At 35.0% G+C, this 23,783-nt stretch overlaps 1 protein-coding gene across 6 annotated transcripts in view; it reads right to left on the reverse strand.

Moving 5' to 3' along the window:
* Positions 1-5,973: 5,973 nt before the first annotated feature.
* Positions 5,974-23,783, reverse strand: part of LOC123513203 (dnaJ homolog subfamily C member 13-like) — a 40,764-nt gene continuing 22,954 nt past the window's right edge. For 4 of the 6 annotated variants that reach the window (XM_045270194.1, XM_045270189.1, XM_045270192.1 and 1 more), the window contains 15 exons: positions 23,631-23,766; positions 23,186-23,370; positions 22,853-23,044; positions 20,386-20,565; positions 20,070-20,240; positions 19,245-19,475; positions 18,606-18,768; positions 17,729-17,770; positions 15,759-15,907; positions 15,239-15,362; positions 14,606-14,888; positions 14,204-14,411; positions 13,919-14,098; positions 13,318-13,611; positions 5,974-12,193 (listed from right to left, as the gene is read on the reverse strand). In XM_045270194.1, coding sequence (XP_045126129.1) covers positions 11,987-12,193; positions 13,318-13,611; positions 13,919-14,098; positions 14,204-14,411; positions 14,606-14,888; positions 15,239-15,362; positions 15,759-15,907; positions 17,729-17,770; positions 18,606-18,768; positions 19,245-19,475; positions 20,070-20,240; positions 20,386-20,565; positions 22,853-23,044; positions 23,186-23,370; positions 23,631-23,766 — 2,745 coding nt within the window. In that variant the 3' untranslated portion in view covers positions 5,974-11,986. The remainder of the gene's footprint in view (positions 12,194-13,317; positions 13,612-13,918; positions 14,099-14,203; positions 14,412-14,605; positions 14,889-15,238; positions 15,363-15,758; positions 15,908-17,728; positions 17,771-18,605; positions 18,769-19,244; positions 19,476-20,069; positions 20,241-20,385; positions 20,566-22,852; positions 23,045-23,185; positions 23,371-23,630; positions 23,767-23,783) is intronic. The other 2 variants (XM_045270195.1, XM_045270193.1) reach the window with 1 other exon arrangement.

Consider the following 23,783-nt stretch of genomic DNA (forward strand, 5'->3'; position numbering starts at 1 on the left):
GATTTGCGCAAGCTTTCTTTACCTTAGAGGAGGGAAGTAGGACTAGAAATCATGGCAGGAAGATTAGAAAGCAAGGCTGCAGGTTAGATATAAGAAAATATTTCTTTAGTCATAGGGTGGTAGACTTCTGGAATGCATTGCCAGAGAGGGTTGTAAATAGCACTAGTTTGACAATGTTTAAAAACAGATTAGATAAACACTTAAATTTCTTAGATTTATAATTATATATAGCGCTGCATGATAGTTTTTATAAGAAATTTACTATAGTTAAACAAGACATGATCCCCATGTATGGGGATCACAGCTTGTAGAGGAATTCACTGCAGGACTTAGCCCTGTTAATGGGCCAAATATTTAGAATTAGTATATAATGTATTGTGTACTTGTAAGTGTATTTTTAAGTACTGATGACGAGGTCGCTGTGCGACTGATACAGGATAACCTAGATGGGCCCTGGTGGCCCTTTGTTATCCTATTACTTATGTTATGTTATTTTTTTACTGTATAATTTATTTCAGTGGTCCCAGATGTGCTCTTTTTCCCTCACCAACTCTAACATCTCTATACCTGGAGACCCAAGGAGGTTAGATTAAAGACAAGTGAAGTGTTTTTTTTTTTTTTTTTTTTCTTTTTTTAATGTGTGAGTGGAGTTAAGACAGCCCGCGTCGTGCGTGTCACCACAAGTTAACTGTAATTAGGCCACGTAGTGACATGTGATGTATATATATTTTTTGTGTAGGTACTTATTTTTTGGCGAGTGAGGCAGCTCTCTCCGGTGCGCTGGACTGTAAACGAACGAAATGTGATTGTGGGGAGAGAAAGTTCATTTAATATAATTCCATTAATTCATTGCAAAGTTTGAATTTATATTCTGTGTAATCTTTCAAAATTATAACCAGTGCCTTGATAACAGCTACCGCTACCATTTGTCAAAATAAATTTAAAAGTTTTTCATAATCTTTCCTTTATTCATAGTAAGTATTCATTGTAAGTATATTTATTTTGTTTTGTTTTATTATTTATTTAATATTTTTCCCCCACATTACAGGTAGATTTTTCTTGGTATAGCAATTACCTAACATGTCAAAATTCTCTCTCTCTCTCTCTCTCTCTCTCTCTCTCTCTCTCTCTCTCTTCTCTCTCTCTTTTTAAAAGTTATTTATTAATCAACATTCTCTCTCTCTCTCTCTCTCTCTCTCTCTCTCTCTCTCTCTCTCTCTCTCTCTCTCTCTCTCTCTCTCTCTCTCTCTCTCTCATTTTTATTTAAAATGATGTGTGATTTTAACACTGTTAATAACAGGTCTACATTACATTTATGAAACTATAACATGGTTTACATAAGTTAAACCATCAGTTCTTTTTTAATTTTTCTCTAGTAATGAAAAAGTAAGTGGCAATTCCCCATTGCTTAACACGGGAGAGGGCTCCGCCCACTGGCTTCACTTTTTTATTACAGCGGATTAGGCCAGGTTAGGCACGCGGCGGTGCCCTCAATATAACCTCCTTGGGCGTGCCGTGCCGCCTTCCTCAATCTAACCTCCTTGTGGAAGCCACATTTTCAAAGCTTACTTCGTGACATCTCGACGTAAATAAAGTCGCAAATCGACTAATAAGACCAACATGTTGGTTTTGTTTCCCGACTGATTTCTTCAGTCGCTAGGCCTTAACTTATAGATTTTTTTTTTTTTTTTTTTACATTACAAGGGCACTGGCCAAGGGAAAACAGTGTTGGAAAAAAAAAATCCTGCTGGTTGCCAGGCCCTGTTAAGAGGAAAGTAGGAGAAAGAGAAAAAACAAAAAAATCTAAAAGGAGGGTCCAGTTAACGTAAGAGGTGTCTTGACACTCCTCTTTTGAAAGAGTTTAAGTCATAGGCAGGTGGAAATACAGACACAGGTAGAGAGTTCCAGAGTTTACCAGTTTAACACTGTTAATAACAGGTCTACATTACATTTATGAAACTATAACATGGTTTACATAAGTTAAACCATCAGTTCTTTTTTAATTTTTCTCTAGTAATGAAAAAGAAAGTGGCAATTCCCCATTGCTTAACACGGGAGAGGGCTCCGCCCACTGGCTTCACTTTTTTATTACAGCGGATTAGGCCAGGTTAGGCACGCGGCGGTGCCCTCAATATAACCTCCTTGGGCGTGCCGTGCCGCCTTCTTCAATCTAACCTCCTTGTGGAAGCCACATTTTCAAAGCTTACTTCGTGACATCTCGACGTAAATAAAGTCGCAAATCGACTAATAAGACCAACATGTTGGTTTTGTTTCCCGACTGATTTCTTCAGTCGCTAGGCCTTAACTTATAGATTTTTTTTTTTTTTTACATTACAAGGGCACTGGCCAAGGGAAAACAGTGTTGGAAAAAAAAAATCCCGCTGGTTGCCAGGCCCTGTTAAGAGGAAAGTAGGAGAAAGAGAAAAAACAAAAAAATCTAAAAGGAGGGTCCAGTTAACGTAAGAGGTGTCTTGACACTCCTCTTTTGAAAGAGTTTAAGTCATAGGCAGGTGGAAATACAGACACAGGTAGAGAGTTCCAGAGTTTACCAGTGTAGGGAATGAAGGAGTGAAGATACTGGTTAACTCTTGCATTAGGAAGATGGACAGAATAGGGATGAGAAGAAGTAGAGAGTCTTGTGCAGCGAGGCCGCAGGAGGGGGAAGGCATGCAGTTAGCAAGTTCAGAAGAGCAGACAGCATGAAAACAGCGGTAGAAGACAGATAAAGATGCAACATTGCGGCGGTGACTTAAAGAATCAAGACAGTCAGTTAGAGGAGAAGAGTTGATAAGACGAAAAGCTTTAGATTCCACCTTGTTTAGTAAAGCTGTGTGTGTGGATCCCCCCCAGACATGAGAGCCATACTCCATACACGGGCGGATAAGGCCCCTGTACAGAGCAAGCAGCTGGGAGGGAGAGAAAAATGGACGAAGACGCCACAGGACACCTAACTTCTTGGAAGCTGATTTAGCAAGAGTAGAGATGTGAAATTTCCAGTTTAGATTTTTAGTGAAGGATAGAAGATTATAACAAGGACCTTTTTATCTTAATGTGGACAGTCTCTTGAGCTTCAAATGCCTGCTATCAGGCTGGGACTTGCCTTAAGGCGGATTCAGAAATTCACACGTGTCAATTTGCAACTGAAATTGCAAGTAGGTAGAATTTTCGACTGAATATTGATAATTTGCGACTTTATTTACACTGTGACGTCACGGAGAAAGATTTGAAAATGTGGTGTCGATGTAGAGAACATTTTTGGAGTTGGTGAGGGAAAAAAAGAACACATCTGGGACCCTAAAAGTGAATTCTACAGCAGAAAAAAAGATTATGCAAGTTAGGTTTGACAAGATAGCTGCCGCTCTCCAATGACTGCTTCCCTCTATGCAGGGTGCTGTTGGAGGTGAGGACTGAATACTTGCGATTTGATTGTAATCATCATCACCACTGGAATACATCTTGTTGGGTAGCTGTTTGTTTACATTCACTTCCCACCAACCAGTTGATACTTCCTAGTTACTAAAATGGGTCTGTTGATACTTCTAGCAACTTGCAATTTCAGTTACATATAGACACGTGAACCCACCTTTTTTGGGAGAACCGGGAGTATTCCCGAAGCCTGCTGGCCTGCGTCTCTCTCTCTTTACAGGCTGCCAGTGCATTCTGACTTTTTTCTTAAGTTATAGAGGCAGGCCAGGCCAATCAGAGGCCACTCAGGCCAGTAGCATGTGAGGAGGGCAAGACAATTGGTTAATTTCAACCAACACTTGCCCCAACACTCCATATCAACGACACACAATGTGTGAAGGGAGGGATCTGTGACATGTACTGTACATGTGCTTGTGTGTGCACACATGCATGTGTGAGTGTGTCAGTTTACAAGCATGTGTGCCCATGCATGTGAGTGTGGGTGTGAACATGCATGTGTGGGCAAAAGGCCAGGGTGGCCTGGTTACATGAATGGCCTGAAAAAGGCTCCCAGTCTGGCCCTGCCTCCTATTAAAACATATAATTTTCATCATGCTCCACCATAAACCCATTGACTATTTAAAGAACACCTATGGGAGGCAAAATAGTTAAAGAACGAGGACATCTGCCAAGTGAGGTGTCTCACTTCATCAACTCTCCAGGGAGTGGGAGGGGTGAGGTCACCACCTATCTTTTCAGCTACTCAAGTACTTTAAATTTTAACAGTAATAAAAATACTTAACATGTCATAAATATTCCCTATGTAGCTAATAACATTAAATGCTACATAACAAAAGTATAATTACTATTGTATACAGCCAAATTGTAAATGCAATAAGAATCAGAGTAATTAAGTGACTTTATTCATATATAGACAACTTCATTATAAAAATCGGTTATATACAATATGCTACAACAGCTCTGTCTACATCACAGAAAAGCTTTCATCTACCTTAACAGATCTCTCAGTGGAGCCACACAGCACACTTCCTGTACCAGCTGCATCATGACTGACCACAGCTTGGCTCACAGGGCATCTGGTTTTAAAAGTCTATGGAAATATAAAGTGCACAAAAATCAGTGGCTTCCTCTAGCATATGAAATGTTACACTGCAGAAATTTTACTTTTTATAAGGCTCATTTTGAAATAATTTGTGTAATTCAAATTGCTTAGTATATATGAAATCATTGTCCCTTTCCAGAAAAAAAGGAAAAATCCATTTCTTCCATGATTGAAAGGGACACTCCCACAAATGCATGAGAGGGAAATGCAGTTGTTTCCTGCTCATGTCACTTACACACACTGCCAAAGGTTCACCCACACATCACTGCAATTTATTCATAGCAAGAAATAAAAGTTTTGCTATGCTTATAACAACCAGCTGAAGTCCAGAGGTGTAGTAAAATGTGCCCTTGTACCTAATTACCCATTTTAAAAATAAATAAAAACCTGCTGCAACTACATCTTTTTTTCCATTAAATCGTAGGAATGGTTTGGTCGGAGAAGAAAAACAACTTCTAGTGATTCACATACATAAAAGACACAAGCAGTTGAATAGACCTGTACAATGTTCCCTTCAGAAACACCTCCTATCCTAAGACACAAAGACACTACATGGCAAGAGAAAAATAAAGTTTGAGGTCAAAACAAATGTGGAAATTTTTGTATGAAATGAAACGTAATACAGTTCAACAAGTACTACTCAAAATTATAATTACTATATTATTCAATGAATAAATTTATTAGTATATGGTAGATTATATGTTTCTAAAATTATGTCAACTCTTCATGAACAAACATGAAAGGGTACAAAAATCTTCCAAGGACATAACACATATATAAAATACCTTAATCATCATTCTTTTTTCCAAAATATATTTTGTATGTATGCACACCCATAGCTGGGTGTTTCATTGCTGCACTAACTGAGGGCAGAGCCAGTGCATGTGGACATGCAAATGTTGCACACAATTCTGTAACAATATTGGTATCAGCAAGGGATCTGTTGCTCCCTCAGATTTGTTTCATGCTGCTTTGGTTGCTAATGGGGATAAAGCAGAAAGGATATATATATATATATATATATATATATATATATATATATATATATATATATATATATATATATATATATATATATATATATATCTGCTAATGGGGATAAAGCAGAAAGGATATATATATATATATATATATATATATATATATATATATATATATATATATATATATATATATATATATATATACACACACACACACACACACACACACACACACATATATACATACTTTGCTAACCTTAAAACAGGTAGAAAGCACATGGTTGAGGGTTTATCAGTGCCTATCCATGGTGTGTAATGACACTAGAGATTCTGATTTAATATTTCCCCTCCCTCATTGGAATTTTCAGTGCCTTCATTTTGTCCATTATGTGGTGACTTTAATTGTGACTTTGCTAAGGAAAACATGGTGAACAGCACCAACCCCATGCCAATAAAACATCATTTCATGTTGGTAATGGGTTTTTATGGTTCCCATGGAGTGGTAAAAAAAAAAAAATAAATAAATAAATAAAAAACAAAAAAACAAAAAAACATTAAGTACAAATACAGTATTAACAGTGTTTAAAACATATTTTCTGTGACTATATGTACTTTGTAATAACACAAAAAACATTGATCTGGCTAATACTGCTTAATATCCAAAATATTTATAATTATCCACTGTGGCAGGGAATTTGTCTCACTATACTACTGTGCAAAAAATGACACTTTTTTTTCTTTTTTTTTCTGAGTTGGTGACATGCTGTGACTATAATATATTGAAAGAAATTCAGGTCTTGACACTTGCTCACTCTTTGCATAAGAACACCACATTAATTGCAGCATATAGAATGGGGTCCTCACCTCTTGGTCACCACAACTATAGGCTTCCAAGCATGATAATCAGGCATAGGAAGAAGATGCTGTGGCATGCCTGATATGTTGATGCAAATAATTACATCTTAAGACTATTTCAGTAATATAACTGGCTTGAAAGGGTGCATAAAAATGGTATGATAAACAGTAATGAATAAAAAAAAAAAAAAAAAATCAGCTCATCCAACAGTAGTTTCACTTAGTTGATACAACAGTACTGTATAATGGACTTAAAAATTACTAATATCAAAAACTATTGCAGAGCATGGAACAAAACTCTTTATGCTTTACCATTATTAAAAATAATTCAAAACTTCAAAAGGTTATAGATGAAAAATGTGGTTGCAAACTGAAGAACTACTATGGAGAAGGGCTAAAGATGGAGAGCTCACTACAAGTTTTATGTTAATTCATCGGGTGAGGATGACTAGCAGTTGGGATCAGTCAGCATGTTTCCTACGCCCAGCAAGCCAATAAAGGCCACATCTGAAGCAGGGCACCACAGCTGGTAAGTGACTGTTTCATAGATTAAATAACTATGATGATGATGATGATGATGTCAATATTGATGAAAAAAACATGGAGATCTTGGCCTAGTTCTGCAAAAGTGATTGTGAACAGTGGCCAATGGTGACAAATTGTTTACTACTAAATATGTTATAAAGAACTCTTCTTAATTAGTCATTTACAGGTCAGTGCTCCATCATTTTCTATATCTGTCTTATAAGTATGTACAAGGAAATTTTTGTTCATTATTTGTCTGTGAATGACACACTTTCTATTCTTTTATCAGTTCACTGCTGAAGAGTCTAATTAGAGAGCTCCTATAACCAAATTCTGTAAGTAAATGGAACTTAGCAATATTGAAAAGATGAGACAATTTGATAGCTACATCCAACATAACTATTCTAAGTGATCTTCCATGAAATAACTGACAGTCCAAGTCTAATATAAATCATTTGTGTGAGATAGAGATCAAAGAAATGAGTACTTTAAATCTATGTATTATTTCCACACATGAGAAAGGTTCACCAGCAACATAATCAAAGAGGCACCAAAAGCAAATAGGTACTATTATCAGTTACAACTTATGACCACTGACTCTTCTGGAGAAAAAAATGTTCTCAGAATTTTATGATTGCTTCAAATTACACTTGACAAGAAATACCAAGAAAAGGGCTTGCAAAGGAATACATATGTACACAAGATATACAAAAACAATATATAAGTAAAAACCAAAAGTAAAAAGGAAAATCAGTAAGGGAAAGAAAGAAGCAGGCACCATATAAAACCCTGGCTTGGCCATAGCGAGTTCTCACTCAACCCTGTGATACCCATATGTAGTTAATCTGAATAAACTTTAGTTTCTGATACAATGATACAGAATTGGTTAGTATTTACATACAGGACTTAGAAATAAAGATCTCTATTTGCAATTGACTCTATGGGTAACCTTGAAAAATTGTGGAATAGTATTTGAATGACCTGCTGCCTTAGGATGAGTTAGCACCTATTTTTCAAGTAGCAGTGAGTAAACAACTGCAATGTTAATAGCTGAACTTGAAGGATATTAAAATTAAGTAAACCGTGTTATTTTGCAAATGTTATGAGCACTTCTTTCTGTATCATTGGCTAAAAGTCAAGTACTTAAATATTTCACTCAACTGCTTCATAAAGTAATAATGCCTACAAGCTGATGTTGTTAAGTGTTCAAACATTTTGCTGAATATTGAGCAAAATTCTACAGCCATAACCTAAAGTTCTCTCCTTGCTTAAGAGTTGGCTGAAAAAAAAAAAAAAAAAAAAAACCTGTCAAGATAAGGCCAGGTGACTGAACAATAATTTGGCAGTGTAATAATGAGGCACAACAATGGTGAGCTTCATACAAGCTTTCTATCATTACAACATCAATAATTCTTAGCAAATATGCACAATAAAAAAAATAATCATAAGCTTTTACACATGCCCCTATGTATGTAGCAGATGCATTTATTATTGCTGAGAGTAGACATAGAACAAAATATAATAAGAGACATAAAACACTGGTATGCAAGACCAAAACAACCATCTCAGCCACAATTCCCTATTGCCATATTTGATCAACTATGGGGTTCATACACCTGAATGCTTTCCTGATGACTTGTGTATGATGATGGAGCTCAAAGCTGGCAGTTTAAAAGGAGTGTAGTATTACCTAGCCTTGTTTCAACCCCTACTTTACTAATTATTATTCAATGAAGTATAAGAATGATTTAGGATGACATTGCATTAAAATCTGATTCTTGAGTGGTTGTGATTTGTGGATGAAATGTGGAATCAGCCATAATATGTAACTGTGTTGTTCAGCAATGTCTAACTGTCCATCTAAGAGTAGGACGAGTGAGTACCCTGACTGAAAGTATAGGTACTGCTAACAAGATTCCATCTGGACAGTCTCCATACAATTTTAAGTGTACAAGTAGAGGATAGAATCTCAGTCCTACTTTAACCTGCTTGACCCTATAAGAATTGCAATAGTGCTAGTGACACTTTGACAGCAGCTGGCTTGGTGAGGGCATACAGTGATCTGATACACTGCAGGGCTGCCAGCAATCTATTCTCTGGTGGCACTGCTATTCCTCACCCCTCTGACTCTATTGTGTTTCTATACCATACATAATTTGTCACTAAATAAACATATAAGCTTGTTGTAGCTGAAAAACTCTCCTGATATTTGTTATTTCGCTGCAATACTCAACAACCTGACCTGTCAAGTGGCTGGAGGAGTGCTTGCTCCTTAAAGCTGTGACTACAGAACTATGTAAATCACCTAGTCCATGAAATAAATGCAGCATCATATTTTGAAAAAACTTTCATATATTGTTACTGTATTGCAATATACTACACATACTTTGCTCCCGATGAAGAAATGCTTAACCCCTTCCTGGCAGCAGGGCAGATGAGCAAACTACCAAATAAGAAATTGTCTATATATAGATGCTATTAACTTCCATCCATATGTCTATATATAGTTTCCCAACAAATGGGTACTCCTGATTGACATCTATATATAGACTCTGCTGCAAAACTGAACAAACAATTGAATCTATATGTAAGTGTTGTTTGTGTTTGATTGGTGATAATATGTCAATATGTTTATATGAATGTTTTAGTTACTCACATCCAGGACTTGTGACCTGGATGTAATTTACTTCCACTTTTCTTCATATTTTTTCACATATGTACTCTTTTTATACCTAGTAATTTTTAGGCAATGTTGCAGGTGTGTGGTACAGTTCTTTCTCTTTGACATGATAGGCTAATGATAAAAAAAAAAAAAGTGTAAAGAATGCAAAAATATCCAGTATTAGTTTGTGTGTAGCACATCCAACATCAACAAAGCATGAGTGGTGACCGACCTTGAGAGGTCATGCTGACTAGTGTTTGGGTAGTTGACATGCCAAATAATTATTTATTTTATGAATTTTGTCACGTAAGGAATCACCTATATATAGACCATGCTACAACTTAATACACTAAAATAAGAACAAGCATCTATATATAGACGATCCAACAAAAAGTTCCGTTTTCAAAATGTCTATATATAGATCCTCCGCCAGGAAGGGGTTAAATATGCTGTGCAACTGAGCCTTACATAATGTGGTGCAGGGAAGATTGATTCTTGTCCCTCAAGAGCAGGGGTTCTCAACCTTTTTCTTATCAAAAAAATTAATTCCATCCATTGTTCAATTCTATCATTCACAGTTCCAGTTACTGACTAAATACCATCCCCTCTGATCACTAAAAGCCCTGCTCTACATAGTCCTATTTAACTTTCACTTATATTTCAATCCCAGTGATGCAAGGTTATTCATTTCTTTACTAAGTTCTTCAACAATGTCTTCCTGCACTTTTCCTCTTTCCTGCAACACAAAACTCCAGAAATTTGAAAATATCATTCACATTAAGTTGCATTGGCTTTTCAATATTCAACCTATTTTGGAGATCTGTAACACCTAAGATGAATTATGACCGCTTCATTTATATGCATAATTTTCTTTCATTCTTAATATTTACATGATATTCCTTTCAATAAAAAAATAATAAAAAAAATTCTTTTAAGTGTTTCCCATGAAATACCTAATAAGCATGGAATAAAGTCAGACCTATAGTTATCTTTCTTTTCATATTAATATCAATATTTCTTCAGTGTTTATTACTCAAATATATATATTATTAATATATATTTCTATCTTCTGATACTTGAATTTCTTAATGTGAATTATCTATAAAAAGAAGTAGCTAACCCAAAGAATTTTATGACTCCATAACATATTCCTCTTAGGTACACCCTCCAACATTAGAAATATTGTAATTTAAAACCCAAGATTGCTGTCAGATCATGTCTAGTTTTGAAAAATCTTAAAGCACATTTTAAAAATAAGGAAATAAAAAAAAAAGTTAGGCTGGGTTGTTATCCTTGAACAATTTAGCTTTTTAAATTGTCAAAGTATCATAGAAGTGATCTTAAAAATAGTTTTAACTTTGGAAGCATGATTCATTAATCTCTAGTAATACATTTCAGATGTTAGATGATGGATGCCTGTATTAAGATACTGGTTAATCAGTCTCCAGTTATTTTCCTTATGTTGAGTCCTGAGCCTTCATCACAATTATCTTAAATGACCTTACAAATGATTATGAAGATGAAAATATGATGATGATGATGATGATGATGAATGATGTATTGATACATACAATAAGCAGAGATGGCAGAGAGAAAATGACATTAACATTTGCAGGATCTGAAATCTAGTATCAGCTGCTACTGCAGCACATAATGAGATGAAATGCAATCTTATTAGAGGAGGAAATCAATTGTGATATGTTCAGATTTTGTGTTTGCCAATTCACCTGGTAGTTGGGAAAGCATAATTGAGATGCATAAGATAATGTTTTTGCCAAACTTAGAAGCTAAAATTTTGTATTAGAGCTAGGAAAGCATTTCCTTCATGATGATAATTTGAAACCACCTCCCTAGGAACACACTGTGCCATGAAATATAATGTTATGTATCACATAATAGGTACTGTGCTTTCTACTGCCTCTTTCTATTGTGATGTGACAAGTAAGTATATTTCACATTATGAAGATGCACAGTGGCACTCCATTTGATAGAAAAAGAGAAGAAAATAAATCTCTTGATATTGACACATTCCTAAAAAATAATAAAAACAACTGCCTATCATCTGATATCAAAATAGGAGATCCTTATGTTCTATGTCCAAGCACATCCTTGTAAAGAAGTACAGAACTTGGAGAGGTATCTGGCAGTCAAGTATATATCACTGTGCAGGTAAAATACAATTTTTTCAACTTGTAATTAGGTAATTTTGATCATGAAAAATTCCACCACCATTATCTTGCCTGTACTTCATATAATATAGAGTTTCAAAAATTCAAGAAATTATTTTCAAATAATCAATTTTCAACAAAATTCAATTCCCAAAGTCTATCTGAGTACACTAAACCTACATGGAATTTGTCCCTCTCAATTGATTCACTCTTAGGAAATAAATTAACGACTTGTACACAAAACCTTGGGATTAACAAGCCTCCTTCAGGGCATTTCTGGCAACTTCCGAGTGTTGGTAATGGAGGGTGGGGTGGAGGGCATGGAACGGGAGGGACCCTGTGTGATGCAGCCAGCAATGCCAGGGCCTCCCATCAAACTCCCAGCAATCGTGGGGGCAGCCTCGATGAACAGATCGTGTTTTTGGTCCCGGTACTGTGCCCATACTGGGGACTTCTCCAGCAGGGCCGTCACCTGCACCATACACATTGTTATTAATCACCTGCACATTGCAAGGGGGCCAATAAAAAAAATTGAAATATTTATCAAAATTTGAAAAACTGCAAATTCCTTCCTTCTGTTTATTCAAAGACCTATTCTTTAAATGAGTGTAAGGAGAAAATTTATGCAAGTTTATATTTAATTAATTGCCTTACAAAGCTATGCATTTATTCATTTTTTTTCTGACAACTGTAAATTCATTAATACATCTATCTATGTTTATCTACCTCTTCATCAGTATATCAAATCCAATAATGACTGTGTGTGTGTGTGTGTGTGTGTGTGTGTGTGTGTGTGTATACAGTGGTACAGTATATGTCCATTTTGGAAGTCCAACTTGGTATATGTCCCACTTTGATGCAAAAAAATTTGCTTGGTGTATGACCAATGTTTGCAACACAACTCACACGCTAGAACTCACACAAGTCAAAAGGAGCCACAACACTATCTGCTACCCATTTTTTTACCTCTTGAGACACCCACAAGCAGTGTTGCCAGTTTTTTCCTTTACATCATCTAATCGCTTTTCATTTATTGTATTTTATGGCATATAAGATAATAAGATGCACTATTTTTCATAAAATGACTTGCAAAACCATATTACTGTTATTGATCTGGAGTGAAACAACAACAAGGACCTACAAAATGAAGAGAAAAAAGATTGAAGAGTCAATGAAATACAGTGAACAATCAAATCTTAAACACTAATAATGAAAAAGAAGTAAGTACAATTTAATAATGGTAAGCAAATGCAAGTAGATACTCACTGCTGTCTGCAAATTTGTCCCAGATTTTGAGGGACTTCATGAATAATTCTAACACATTGTTAGTAAGAATTTGCTGGTTTATCAATTCAAAAACAATGGGAGATTCATATCATTATTATTACTGAACAAAGGTTTGTTGAAAAAACAAATTCAATGCATTAACAACTTTAAGTTTATAACATGAAAAGTAAACTGAAAGAAATTATAAATTAGTGTAATTATCACATAAGATCACATAGTTTCATATACCATAAGGTAAAATGTTGAGATCACCAAGAGTTATATGGCCTGTACTAGACTGATAATAAGTAAAATATACTTCAGACTTACCTCTTCACTATGTTGGGGAGAGGCTGCCATTGTTTTCAAACAAACCACTATTTGGGCTTTGGTAGAGGCTGGCTTTTGAACTTTTGCATCAAGTGTTGAGCCCAGCAGGGAAAGGAGAAATGGTATCACATTAGCCTTGAGGCCCTGATCAACAAAGGCTGTTGCTGCTACCTCACCAGTGGAGAATAGGTTGTGGAGGGCCTCACAAGCCACACCAACCACATCTGGCCGAATCTTCATTGCAGACACCAATCCAGCCACTACTTCTGTCCCTTCAAGGACAGTGAGGCATACCTAAAGGAGATAATGAGAAAAAAAAAAATAAATAAATAAATAGAATAAAATAAATAAATGAATAAAAAAATGAAATAAATAAATGAATAGAAAGAAAAATAATAATGACCTAATGCTTCCTGTCCTCTGAGATAAAGATGATATTGTAATCTTCCTGCTGTGCTTCGCCTTCATGGCATAAAGTGCAACTCTATCCTATATTACTTTAAAATTATGAAGCATTATAGAAAAAAAATCATTATTACAAACATTGTTCAGAATTATTAAAAGTCAGGATTTTATAATGATCAAGATCACAACAACTTACCTGGCTACATGTGAACTGATGTGTGGCATGTGTAGCTGCACGCACCACGACTAAATTCTTAGAGGCAAGATGAGCCACCACTCGTGGGACATGGCCAAGTTGAGGCAGGTATTCCAGCAGGGTGCGCTGGGCAGTCAACACTGCCACCAATGCACTCAACACCAACTCAAATGTGTCACCCTGCCACAATGCAAGACACCTTTAGTAAGATCAATCATTTCCCTAAATTCTTCAGTTTTTTGCTATAATAGTATGAAGTGATGATTTTTTAACCAATCTACTCACATCATTATTCTTTGTCATATGATCCAGCAGAGCATCAAAAAGATCAGACACAAAGGCCTTCGGCTTCCGCAATACCCAGGTAGGGTTGGATACCAACAGTCGCATGTACACCCCACCAACCACCACTTCTCCAGAAGTGGAAGACAAGGACACATCATCAGGGAACTTCCACACAACATTTGGATCTTCACATTGCTGGGTATGGATCCTGTTATGGATATAATGTAAAATTTCACTTAATAATCTCCATCTATAGATCAGAGTTGTAAATCACAAATCTGTCAGCAAAATACCTTCTTTTAGTTTGTTTTATAAAATTTCAAAATATGAATTCAAATGTAATACAAATGATTACTCTTTGTATAAAACCTAGGTGATGATGAAATCTTAAGTGTTACTCACTCCTCCACCAAGCGGGCTACCACTGCAGACACCTTCTCCCTAGAGTCATCTGTCCATATGAGCTCAGGGTTCTCGTGTTGTGCTTCATACATGTGGACAGCTGTGTTGGGGGAGTCCCGCATTTGGTCAACAAGGGCTGATGGAAGAATCCTGAGGAGGATGAGTCTAACCCTTGGCCCCACCAGTTTGTCACAGGTCATCTTGCCCATCAGCTCAGCAGTTTTCTCTCTCACCTCCGCATCATCAGAAGAACAGAAAAGGTTGAGGAGGTACATGACTCCTCCTGATTAATGATAAAAAATGTCATAAGTACGTGAAAGAATAAATTTATGAAATATATGCAATATTTGATGTATTTTTAGCATAACACAGGATCACAATGGCAATAATCTGACATAATGTGACATTCCCAGCACCAATTTACATTATTAAAGCCTAAATTTAAGATGCAATTTTACAACAAAGTATCTAATAGTTCTATTTTTTATGCATACTTCTCTGATCCCTTCAATTTTCCACACTCTATCCCTTAAACACTACATACTAAGTTGTCCTACAAACAATTACCATATCATGTACAAATCTCCTTTGCTGTTGCCATTTCATCTAAATGTAGAATATCATATGACATACCTTTGTTAAGAGCCTCCTTAACGACCTTAGTGTTGGACATGAGGGCATGGAGGATATTGAGCGCTGTCAGGCGATCATGAACCAAGGCAGGGGAGTGCAAAGCCAACATCAGATACACCAACACCTGTCAAACACCAAGATTACATTTTTGTTTTTTTTACTCTCATATAACAAACACCATATTCTCATCATTACTGATACATCTGGAATAAAAAAAAAAAAAAAAAAAAAAAAATTATATATATATATATATATATATATATATATATATATATATATATATATATATATATATATATATATATATATATATATATATATATATATATATATATATATATATATATATATATATATATATATATATATATATATATATATATATATATATATATATATATATATATATATATATATATATATATATATATATATATATATATATATATATATATATATATATATATATATATAATTAAATTTAAAAAATTAAGGAAAAGAAAGATCAATATTTCCTTACCTCTGAGGCAGCAATGTCACTAACACAGTCTGCATTCCCTGTCACTCCCTCCATCACAGCCAGCACACTCTGCTGCACAGCCACACACCCCTCAAGACGTAGCAAGGAAAACAGCAGCTTGAAGTGGCCTATGCACTGCATCTCAACACCTGAAATTATATATATAAAAAAAAAAAGTTTTCTTGACATACATAAATGAATTTTTATTATTTCTTTATCAAAGCATTATACTTCTAAAAAAGAAAAAAAATGTAATGCAAAACAGGCTATGAATACAAATTTGCAATGAACATGCAAGAGTATGACAAAAAACTGTCAAAATGTAAGTTAATGTAATAAACACTCTGAAAATCTGAAAAAAAAAAATGGTTAGAGGATAAGGTTCAAAGAATGAGAACATCACCCCAACACACAGTAATCAAAATTCATGATCTCTTGCATTTTTAAGTAAAGATTACAAAAATTTTTAAAGCTGCATTCACACAAACAGACCACATGCTAACAATAACAAAGGTAAGCAAATAAACATTCTTCAACCAGGACTCTCCCCCAATTACTGAACAATAATTAAAGATGAATATAATTATGTACAAACAAAATAAGTAAGCAGCAAAACATTGTGTTGACTCTACAGTTCAAAATATAAGTTAGTTTTATGGTCCACCAGATTCACTTACTGCAAGGTGTCATATTTTCCTTTGGTGGACAAATGAAAGCTATCTCATTACATGTATTCACAACCATGTCACAACAATTGGAAGTCATTACAGAAAATAAACAAGTACTACTTACAAACTTGGGAATGGCATTTTAGTTTAGCATTTGAGAAAACTTTGTAGATCCCTATTGAGAATGTTAATTACAACTAAAATACTAAGCAAAAATATTATTCAGACAAATAAAACTCATCACGCATTCTCAGTGATACATGAGAAGCATATAAACAACACGCCTGGAACATTTGCCTCTACCAGTACAACCACACCAAACACAAAGAGCTTTCTCTCAAATAAAAACAAAGTTCTACAGTTATGCAGCACCACGAATCCAATAGCAAATTTATCATCAACCCACCTCACACTGGCACAAGAGTGGTGGTGCAACTTGGTAAGAGTCAAAGAGCTAAGTGTAAGTAGCAAATATGCTTGTAAATGTTTACTAATGCAATTATTATTATTAATAAACACGATGAAAGATAAAAAAATAGTTATATTGTCACACAAAACAATGAAATAAATAATAGCATTATATATATATATATATATATATATATATATATATATATATATATATATATATATATATATATATATATATATATATATATATATATATATATATATATATATATATATATATATATATATATATATATATATATATATATATATATATATATATATATATATATATATATATATATATATATATATATATATATATATATATATATATATATATATATATATATATATATATATATATATATATATATATATATATATATATATATATATATATATATATATATATATATATATATATATATATATATATATATATATATATATATATATATATATATATATATATATATATATATATATATATATATATATATATATATATATATACACACACACAGAGAGAGAGAGAGAGAGAGAGAGAGAGAGAGAGAGAGAGAGAGAGAGAGAGAGAGAGAGAGAGAGAGAGAGAGAGAGAGAGAGAGAGAGTATATTTTGGGTAAAATTTTCAAGATCATATATTTCTAAGTTTCATGAATGAAAATGGAAAACAACTTGTAAAAACAAAGATTTTACTTTGCAGTTTTACTTTTTCATGCAGCAACTGAGAGGTCTGTCAGTTTCTGATTTTATAGTTTCTTCTAACCAGACTATGGCATCGTCCTAATGCCAGGAAGCCCCACCACCCTGTGCCTCAGACTGCCATTGTGGCATCAAAAATAGTACCTGGTTTCCGTTCACCATCTGGAGAGTCTTTACAATCTCGTCCTGTGGTCAATTACATACAAGAGTTTTAAGATTATAAACAAAACAATCAAATATTTCAGAATGCACTACTGAATCATGCAACATTTACAACCATTGCTTTTCACAACAATCTTCTAGTAAAGTTATAGAAAGACAGTTATATTGAAAATTCTTAGGGAAGACATGAAACACAAAGTAAACTTAAACCTATTTAGATAATATAATGGATGAGATACGCTGTAATCCTTAGATAATGAGCATATCAACTAATTACTCTGGCTGACATATTGTTGGCTACTTCTTACACAGTGAATGCAGATGCTCTCAAAATTACAAGGTCAATTTCACCATTTTTCACTTTCTCTGCCAATCTAAAAAATAAATGATGAAAAATTTACATCATCCTATGCTCAAGCCTGTAACAAGAAATGGTAAGTTTTTGGAGACTGATCAAAAACTTTGTTGGGTATGTGATTTCAACTATGATTATAGTAATTAATATCTATGTGATACACTGTGTCAGAGAGAATATCAGCATAAAAAAAAAGATTCAAGGATGACAGAATACCATTATGGTGTAAATATGGTGATTTACATAAAGGAACAACACTTCTTTGCAAAGAAGAATGTGTAAGTAGGAGCGGGGAAGAAAAGACTGAGACATGTTGGTGAAAACTAAGCAAGAAAATAAACATGGATGCAAAAACTACAATATGCAAGAAGTAAGTACTAATAAGAGAAGCTTTACACCTTGCTGTCTAGCTAATACTTCTAAAGAGTTCTCAGATGGAGTGGGGTAATCACTGAGACAAATAACATCTTAAATAATGTTTACAACAGAAGCCTTCACACTCACCTGGGTTATTCTTGATGACATTAACAAGTGCTCTGAGGGCATCTCCAACCCTGGCAAGCCGTGGGTGAGACAAAGAGGCTGAAGACAGGGACAGCAAGGAGTGGAGGTACTGTGTCTCGCCTCCAATGTACTGCAGCAGCTCCAGGGTCAGCTCTTTGGACTTCTGTTCATGTAAATATAATTATAATAGAAAATTGGAATACATAAATCTTTTCTTTTCTTCATAATAATCCCTTACAAGTGACAAATACATGGATAATGAACACTTGTAAAGTCATTCTAAAGCTTTCAGCTGGCTATAAACCTAATAGTGATCAGCATATGAAAAGAACTACTGCATTTTATATTTCAAAGTCTAACTGTTTTCCAAGTGTCTACCTTGTTGTGCTATCATGTATTTGAGATAACACTTCAAATTAGCACAGTCTGAGTGCTGGTGACAGTGGAATTGTTTGAAGCTTAAAACATATTTCCTAGCACATACAAAAAACCCACTTAGAAAACAAAAAAAATATTTATTTTTAAATAATATAAACAAGAAGAGCACAGTGGTAATGGTAGTAGTCCATTAGTGAAAAAGTATTGAATTCTGAACACTCATCATTCACCATGACAAAATTAAGAGAAGGAATACTGCACCTTTATGGGGAATGATGGCTGCTCATTGTAGATCCTGATGAACACACCGCCAATCACCAGTTCATCCTTGTGTGCATCAAACTCAAAGGCTGCTCCATACTCAGGGTCCGACTCTCCAGTGCGTACATGGGCTTGCTGGTTGGTAGTGAGGAAATCAATGAGCTGTGTTCGTGTCCCATTGTCCCATATGAGGTATGGGGTCTCCACGTTGCTGGTCAAGATCTTCAACACCTGCAAAACAGTACATATGTTATACTTAGTCTTTGCATAACTTACATGATCTCTAATTTTTCTTGTTGAATACAGTGCATACTGATGTGGATGTGTGGCAGAAGTATTCTTAATTCTTGACTACATGCAATGGAAGTGTTGCATCCATGATACATTTTATTTATTTACTAATTTTATTTAAGTTGAGAAGCTTGAATGTTGCAAATATTTGTCTTTATATTTTTTATAGAATATGATACAATACACAATAGAAAATAAAGTAAAATGCAGAACAAATAAGTGAAATAATAAAAATCAGGTAGTAGCTACTCAATGCTCAACTTATGCTTGTGCAGCTTGCTTGGTTCAGCTTCCAGCAAGAGACTACAGTGGGTTTCTTTACTTGCACTGAATTCAACAATTAAGAAAATAACACTAAAATTGAAGCTAGTACAATTTTGCTTATGCAATCAAAAAAACAACAGCAATCCTCAACAGAAGTCTCACGCCTAGTCCTAAACTCTTACCATCCCGAGTTTAGCACTATAGCTTTGGAACTAGTCAAGTGCATTGTAATCCACTTTAGCCACACAATTTTCAGAAATCACCACTAACCTCCTCTGATGAAGCAGTAGGTATGAGGGAAGTAATATATGGAGTTAGAAGCTTCTGCAACACCCCCTGGATGACGGCATTGACAGGAGTGGCACGACTCTCCTCAGTGTAAGCTCCTGCCAGTCGCCCACAAGCATACAGGGCCATTTTAGCTAACCGGTTGCTCAGCTCCTAAAAGTTATCAAAATAAAAATTAAAGGGAAAAAACAAGTTATTCAATATGAATCATTATAAACACAAGATACTCTTATCATTTCACTCAGGGAGATATGACATAAAACATTAATAACTATCTCCCACAAAAACACAATGTCACCTGTTGGTTGGAATCCTCGCACTTGCTAACGCCACCTTCATCCAGTGTGTAGTCATAGGAGAAGAGGAAGGGCAAGAGGTGCCAAAGGATTCCTGCTTGTAACAAATTCATCTGCAGGATTTGGTCAATGGCCAATGCTGACACACACTCCACGCCTACCAAACACACACGCAACAAGGACTGAAAAGTTTAAGAAATAAATTAATCACTAGAGATTAACACCTAACAAAATAAATCCCAATATACCAGTAGATTACTGTTGATGTGATACATGAATATCCATATTGGTTTCAATTTCTTTTTTTCTTAACTACTCAAACAAACAATATTGCTCACTGTATCAACTACAGCCTGAGAACATGCTCTCCTGTGAGAGGATTACACAATCAGCTTTGAAAGCATGTGACTATTACAACAACCCTAGCTAACAGCCAGACAAAGGACTGAAGCTGTCCTTAATGTTGACACCACGAAGTCATGCTGTTTGGTCATGGCTTCAGCACTTTTAATAGATACACAAAATAAAAATATGGAAGTACAGATTAAGAAAAGAAAGGTTCAGGGAGGGCAGACCATAAGTGAGCATGGGAGGGATGAGTACAAGAAAGAATGAGTCATCAGTGTAGGTAAGCAGCAAACAGTATTGGGTTTAATCTTACAGCATTATATAATTTTCAAGGGTAGTTAATTATTGGACACTATCCTGTGCTTCAATAGAAATCAGTTCAAATATCTGAGAGTAACTTTATCTCTACAACACTTGAAATAAATTGGATTCAACTTGCCTGAAAAACTTGTTTCATTTTAGCTTCCAATGCATCATTAACAACACACTATTTACATTGAAAACAAGGGACGACCATAGCCTGATGTCCACAAGCAATTATTAGAATCTAGTATTCAGCTTTCACCAATTTAAATACCATTGATCAATTGCATTTTCTAAAATGTACAGTGATAAATTTACATGATTTCTTTGAAGCCAGAAATATTTATAACACCATACACTCTTGACTCACTAAGAATAGTGAACTATCAGGCATCATGGCAGCAACAGGGATGAAGACATCATGACATACAAACAGAACAGTCTTGGTACAAGTCACTTTAATTTCTTCATCAGCAAAACAAAATGCAACTTGATGTAATGAATGTGAGATAAAAGAGGAAACTATTGAGAAAATGGGCATAGGGGATAATTTCCCACAAACTTCTCATGTTGAGTACCCTAGAAATTAGTTAATCAATGAAATGCGACATATCATATAATGAATATTGTACAAGTGACCCTCAAGTAGGACAGCTGGGGATGAGAGATCCTCTGAATGTGATAAAATACTCATGGTTTCAATTATACATTTTTTAGTAAATTCACATAAAATGTTAATTATTTCTAACGCATTCACTGCTGTGATTAACTTATGTTTTCCTCTGGTACAAATAGCAGAATTACACAATGGAGGATTCATTCTATTCAACTATATTATTTCTATCACCAACTGATGATATGCATTTAAAGACATAATTTAGTAAACTGGTGAGCCAGAAATCTAATGACTCACCATCACTGTGGTGCAATACCTCCACGAGTTTCAAAACAATACTGAGGACAACACAACTAGGCATACTTTCATATTGTGTTCTCCTAACCCATTAATCTTCCAAACATCAGAAAACTGTCCCTTAAAACACAAGTAAGAGCATGTCCCTGTCCCTTAGTAGAAATGTGTGGTTCAGTCTTAATGGTTAATCATATCATCTACCAAGTTACTTCAGATTGGCTTGTTTGTGTGACGATACATCTTTAGCCTGAACAGTCAAGTTTACAGGAGTGGGAGTGATAATGAATACAAAACAATTTTCATCTACAGGGATAAACAAAATTGTAAGTGATAGTATTGAGCCTTGTATTGCTAGTACAATTTTGGAATATCAAAGTAAACAAAATAAGAGAGAGAAATTCTGATAATTTTATCAAATCATGATTCATTACTGGAAAGAAAAAAATGCCATATAGAAAATGGTAAATGTCACATACAAATTTTAAAATAACAATTCAAAAGATTTCAAGCACAGTACAATATCTGGGGAAGGTTATCTGAACTTCTGAGGAAGCAAAACAAGACAGGCTCAACTTCTGGGCAAACTAAACAGGTCACACAAGACCTCTCAGAATACAAAGCCTATGAAGCTAGAAGCACTGTAGCCCACCCTCACCTTGAAAGAGAGCATATGGCAAAGATCCCTGGTAAACTGGGACATTTCAAGATCCTGCGAGTGCATGGGGGGAGGGGCAGGGCAGGCGTTGTGAGTATAGGAAGGATTCATTGGGGAAGGGAGGGCAATCACATCGAATTTTATGTTTCTGCCTAACTTTCAAGAGAGAGCTGTACCACACTGCTTATCCACATTCCAAAGTTAGAAAGTTGATATGTTTTGAGTATATCTAAAATAACTAAGTGCTCACCTTAAAGTAGAGGGTGTGGCATAGATCCTTGATGAAGTGTGACATCTCTATTAGTTTCTCCCGACACATGGGGAAGGAGGCAGCAGCAGTGTAGCAGCGGGCAATGTTGGCACACACCTGCACTGCTACATCATTTGGTTTGCTGCTGCTATTCAGCACACTTACACATCTGTTATATGCACCTTGCAGCACCTAGTGAAAATTAAAAAAAAACAACCTTCTATTGTCACTTAGAAAAAGAATTCATGTCAAAAATATGTAAATTAAATGGAGGCTATGATAAACTGTCTTAAGAAAACATATTAACAAATGAAATTACATATATTCATTTACCTCAAGTCCTTTTTCTCTCCTTAGCTCTTCAGCATTCAAGGCAGAACAGTTGATGGTGTGATAAGTAAGCTCTGCTGCTGCTGCCAAAAGTGATGTCTCCTTACTGAAAAGCTGCTCATCATCAGCCTCAAGCTGGATGGTCTTGATGAGCATTGGGTAACCAGAATATTTGTAGGGTGCCAATACTGCAATGTAATAAATGTTTTAGGACTCATAATGATCCTGTAAGCTTTATGATATCACAATATCAAGTGTCACTAACCATTAAATAAAAACAAGAGAATAAACTGACTTATGCACATGAAATCTATTTTATAAAACATAGACACAAGTTTTCTGGCTTGGCACATATAAATAAATGCATGAACAATCAAATGAAGTTACTATGATTTCTTTACTTATGAGATTTTGTAAGGATACTCCTTATTCACAAATCCTTTCTTACCATCTTTGTAACGAGAAAACAAGATGCTTTGTGTTCTTATCACAAGAAGGATATTTCGCGGGTCAGGGCCATCCACTTGATGGGCTGTCCGGCTGCACAGGAACTCGTAAGCTTTGTTGACTCGCTCAAATATATCCTGATGATGAAAAAGCA

Source organism: Portunus trituberculatus, chromosome 35 (assembly GCF_017591435.1).
Source record: "Portunus trituberculatus isolate SZX2019 chromosome 35, ASM1759143v1, whole genome shotgun sequence".
NCBI classification, from domain to species: Eukaryota; Metazoa; Arthropoda; class Malacostraca; order Decapoda; family Portunidae; genus Portunus; species Portunus trituberculatus.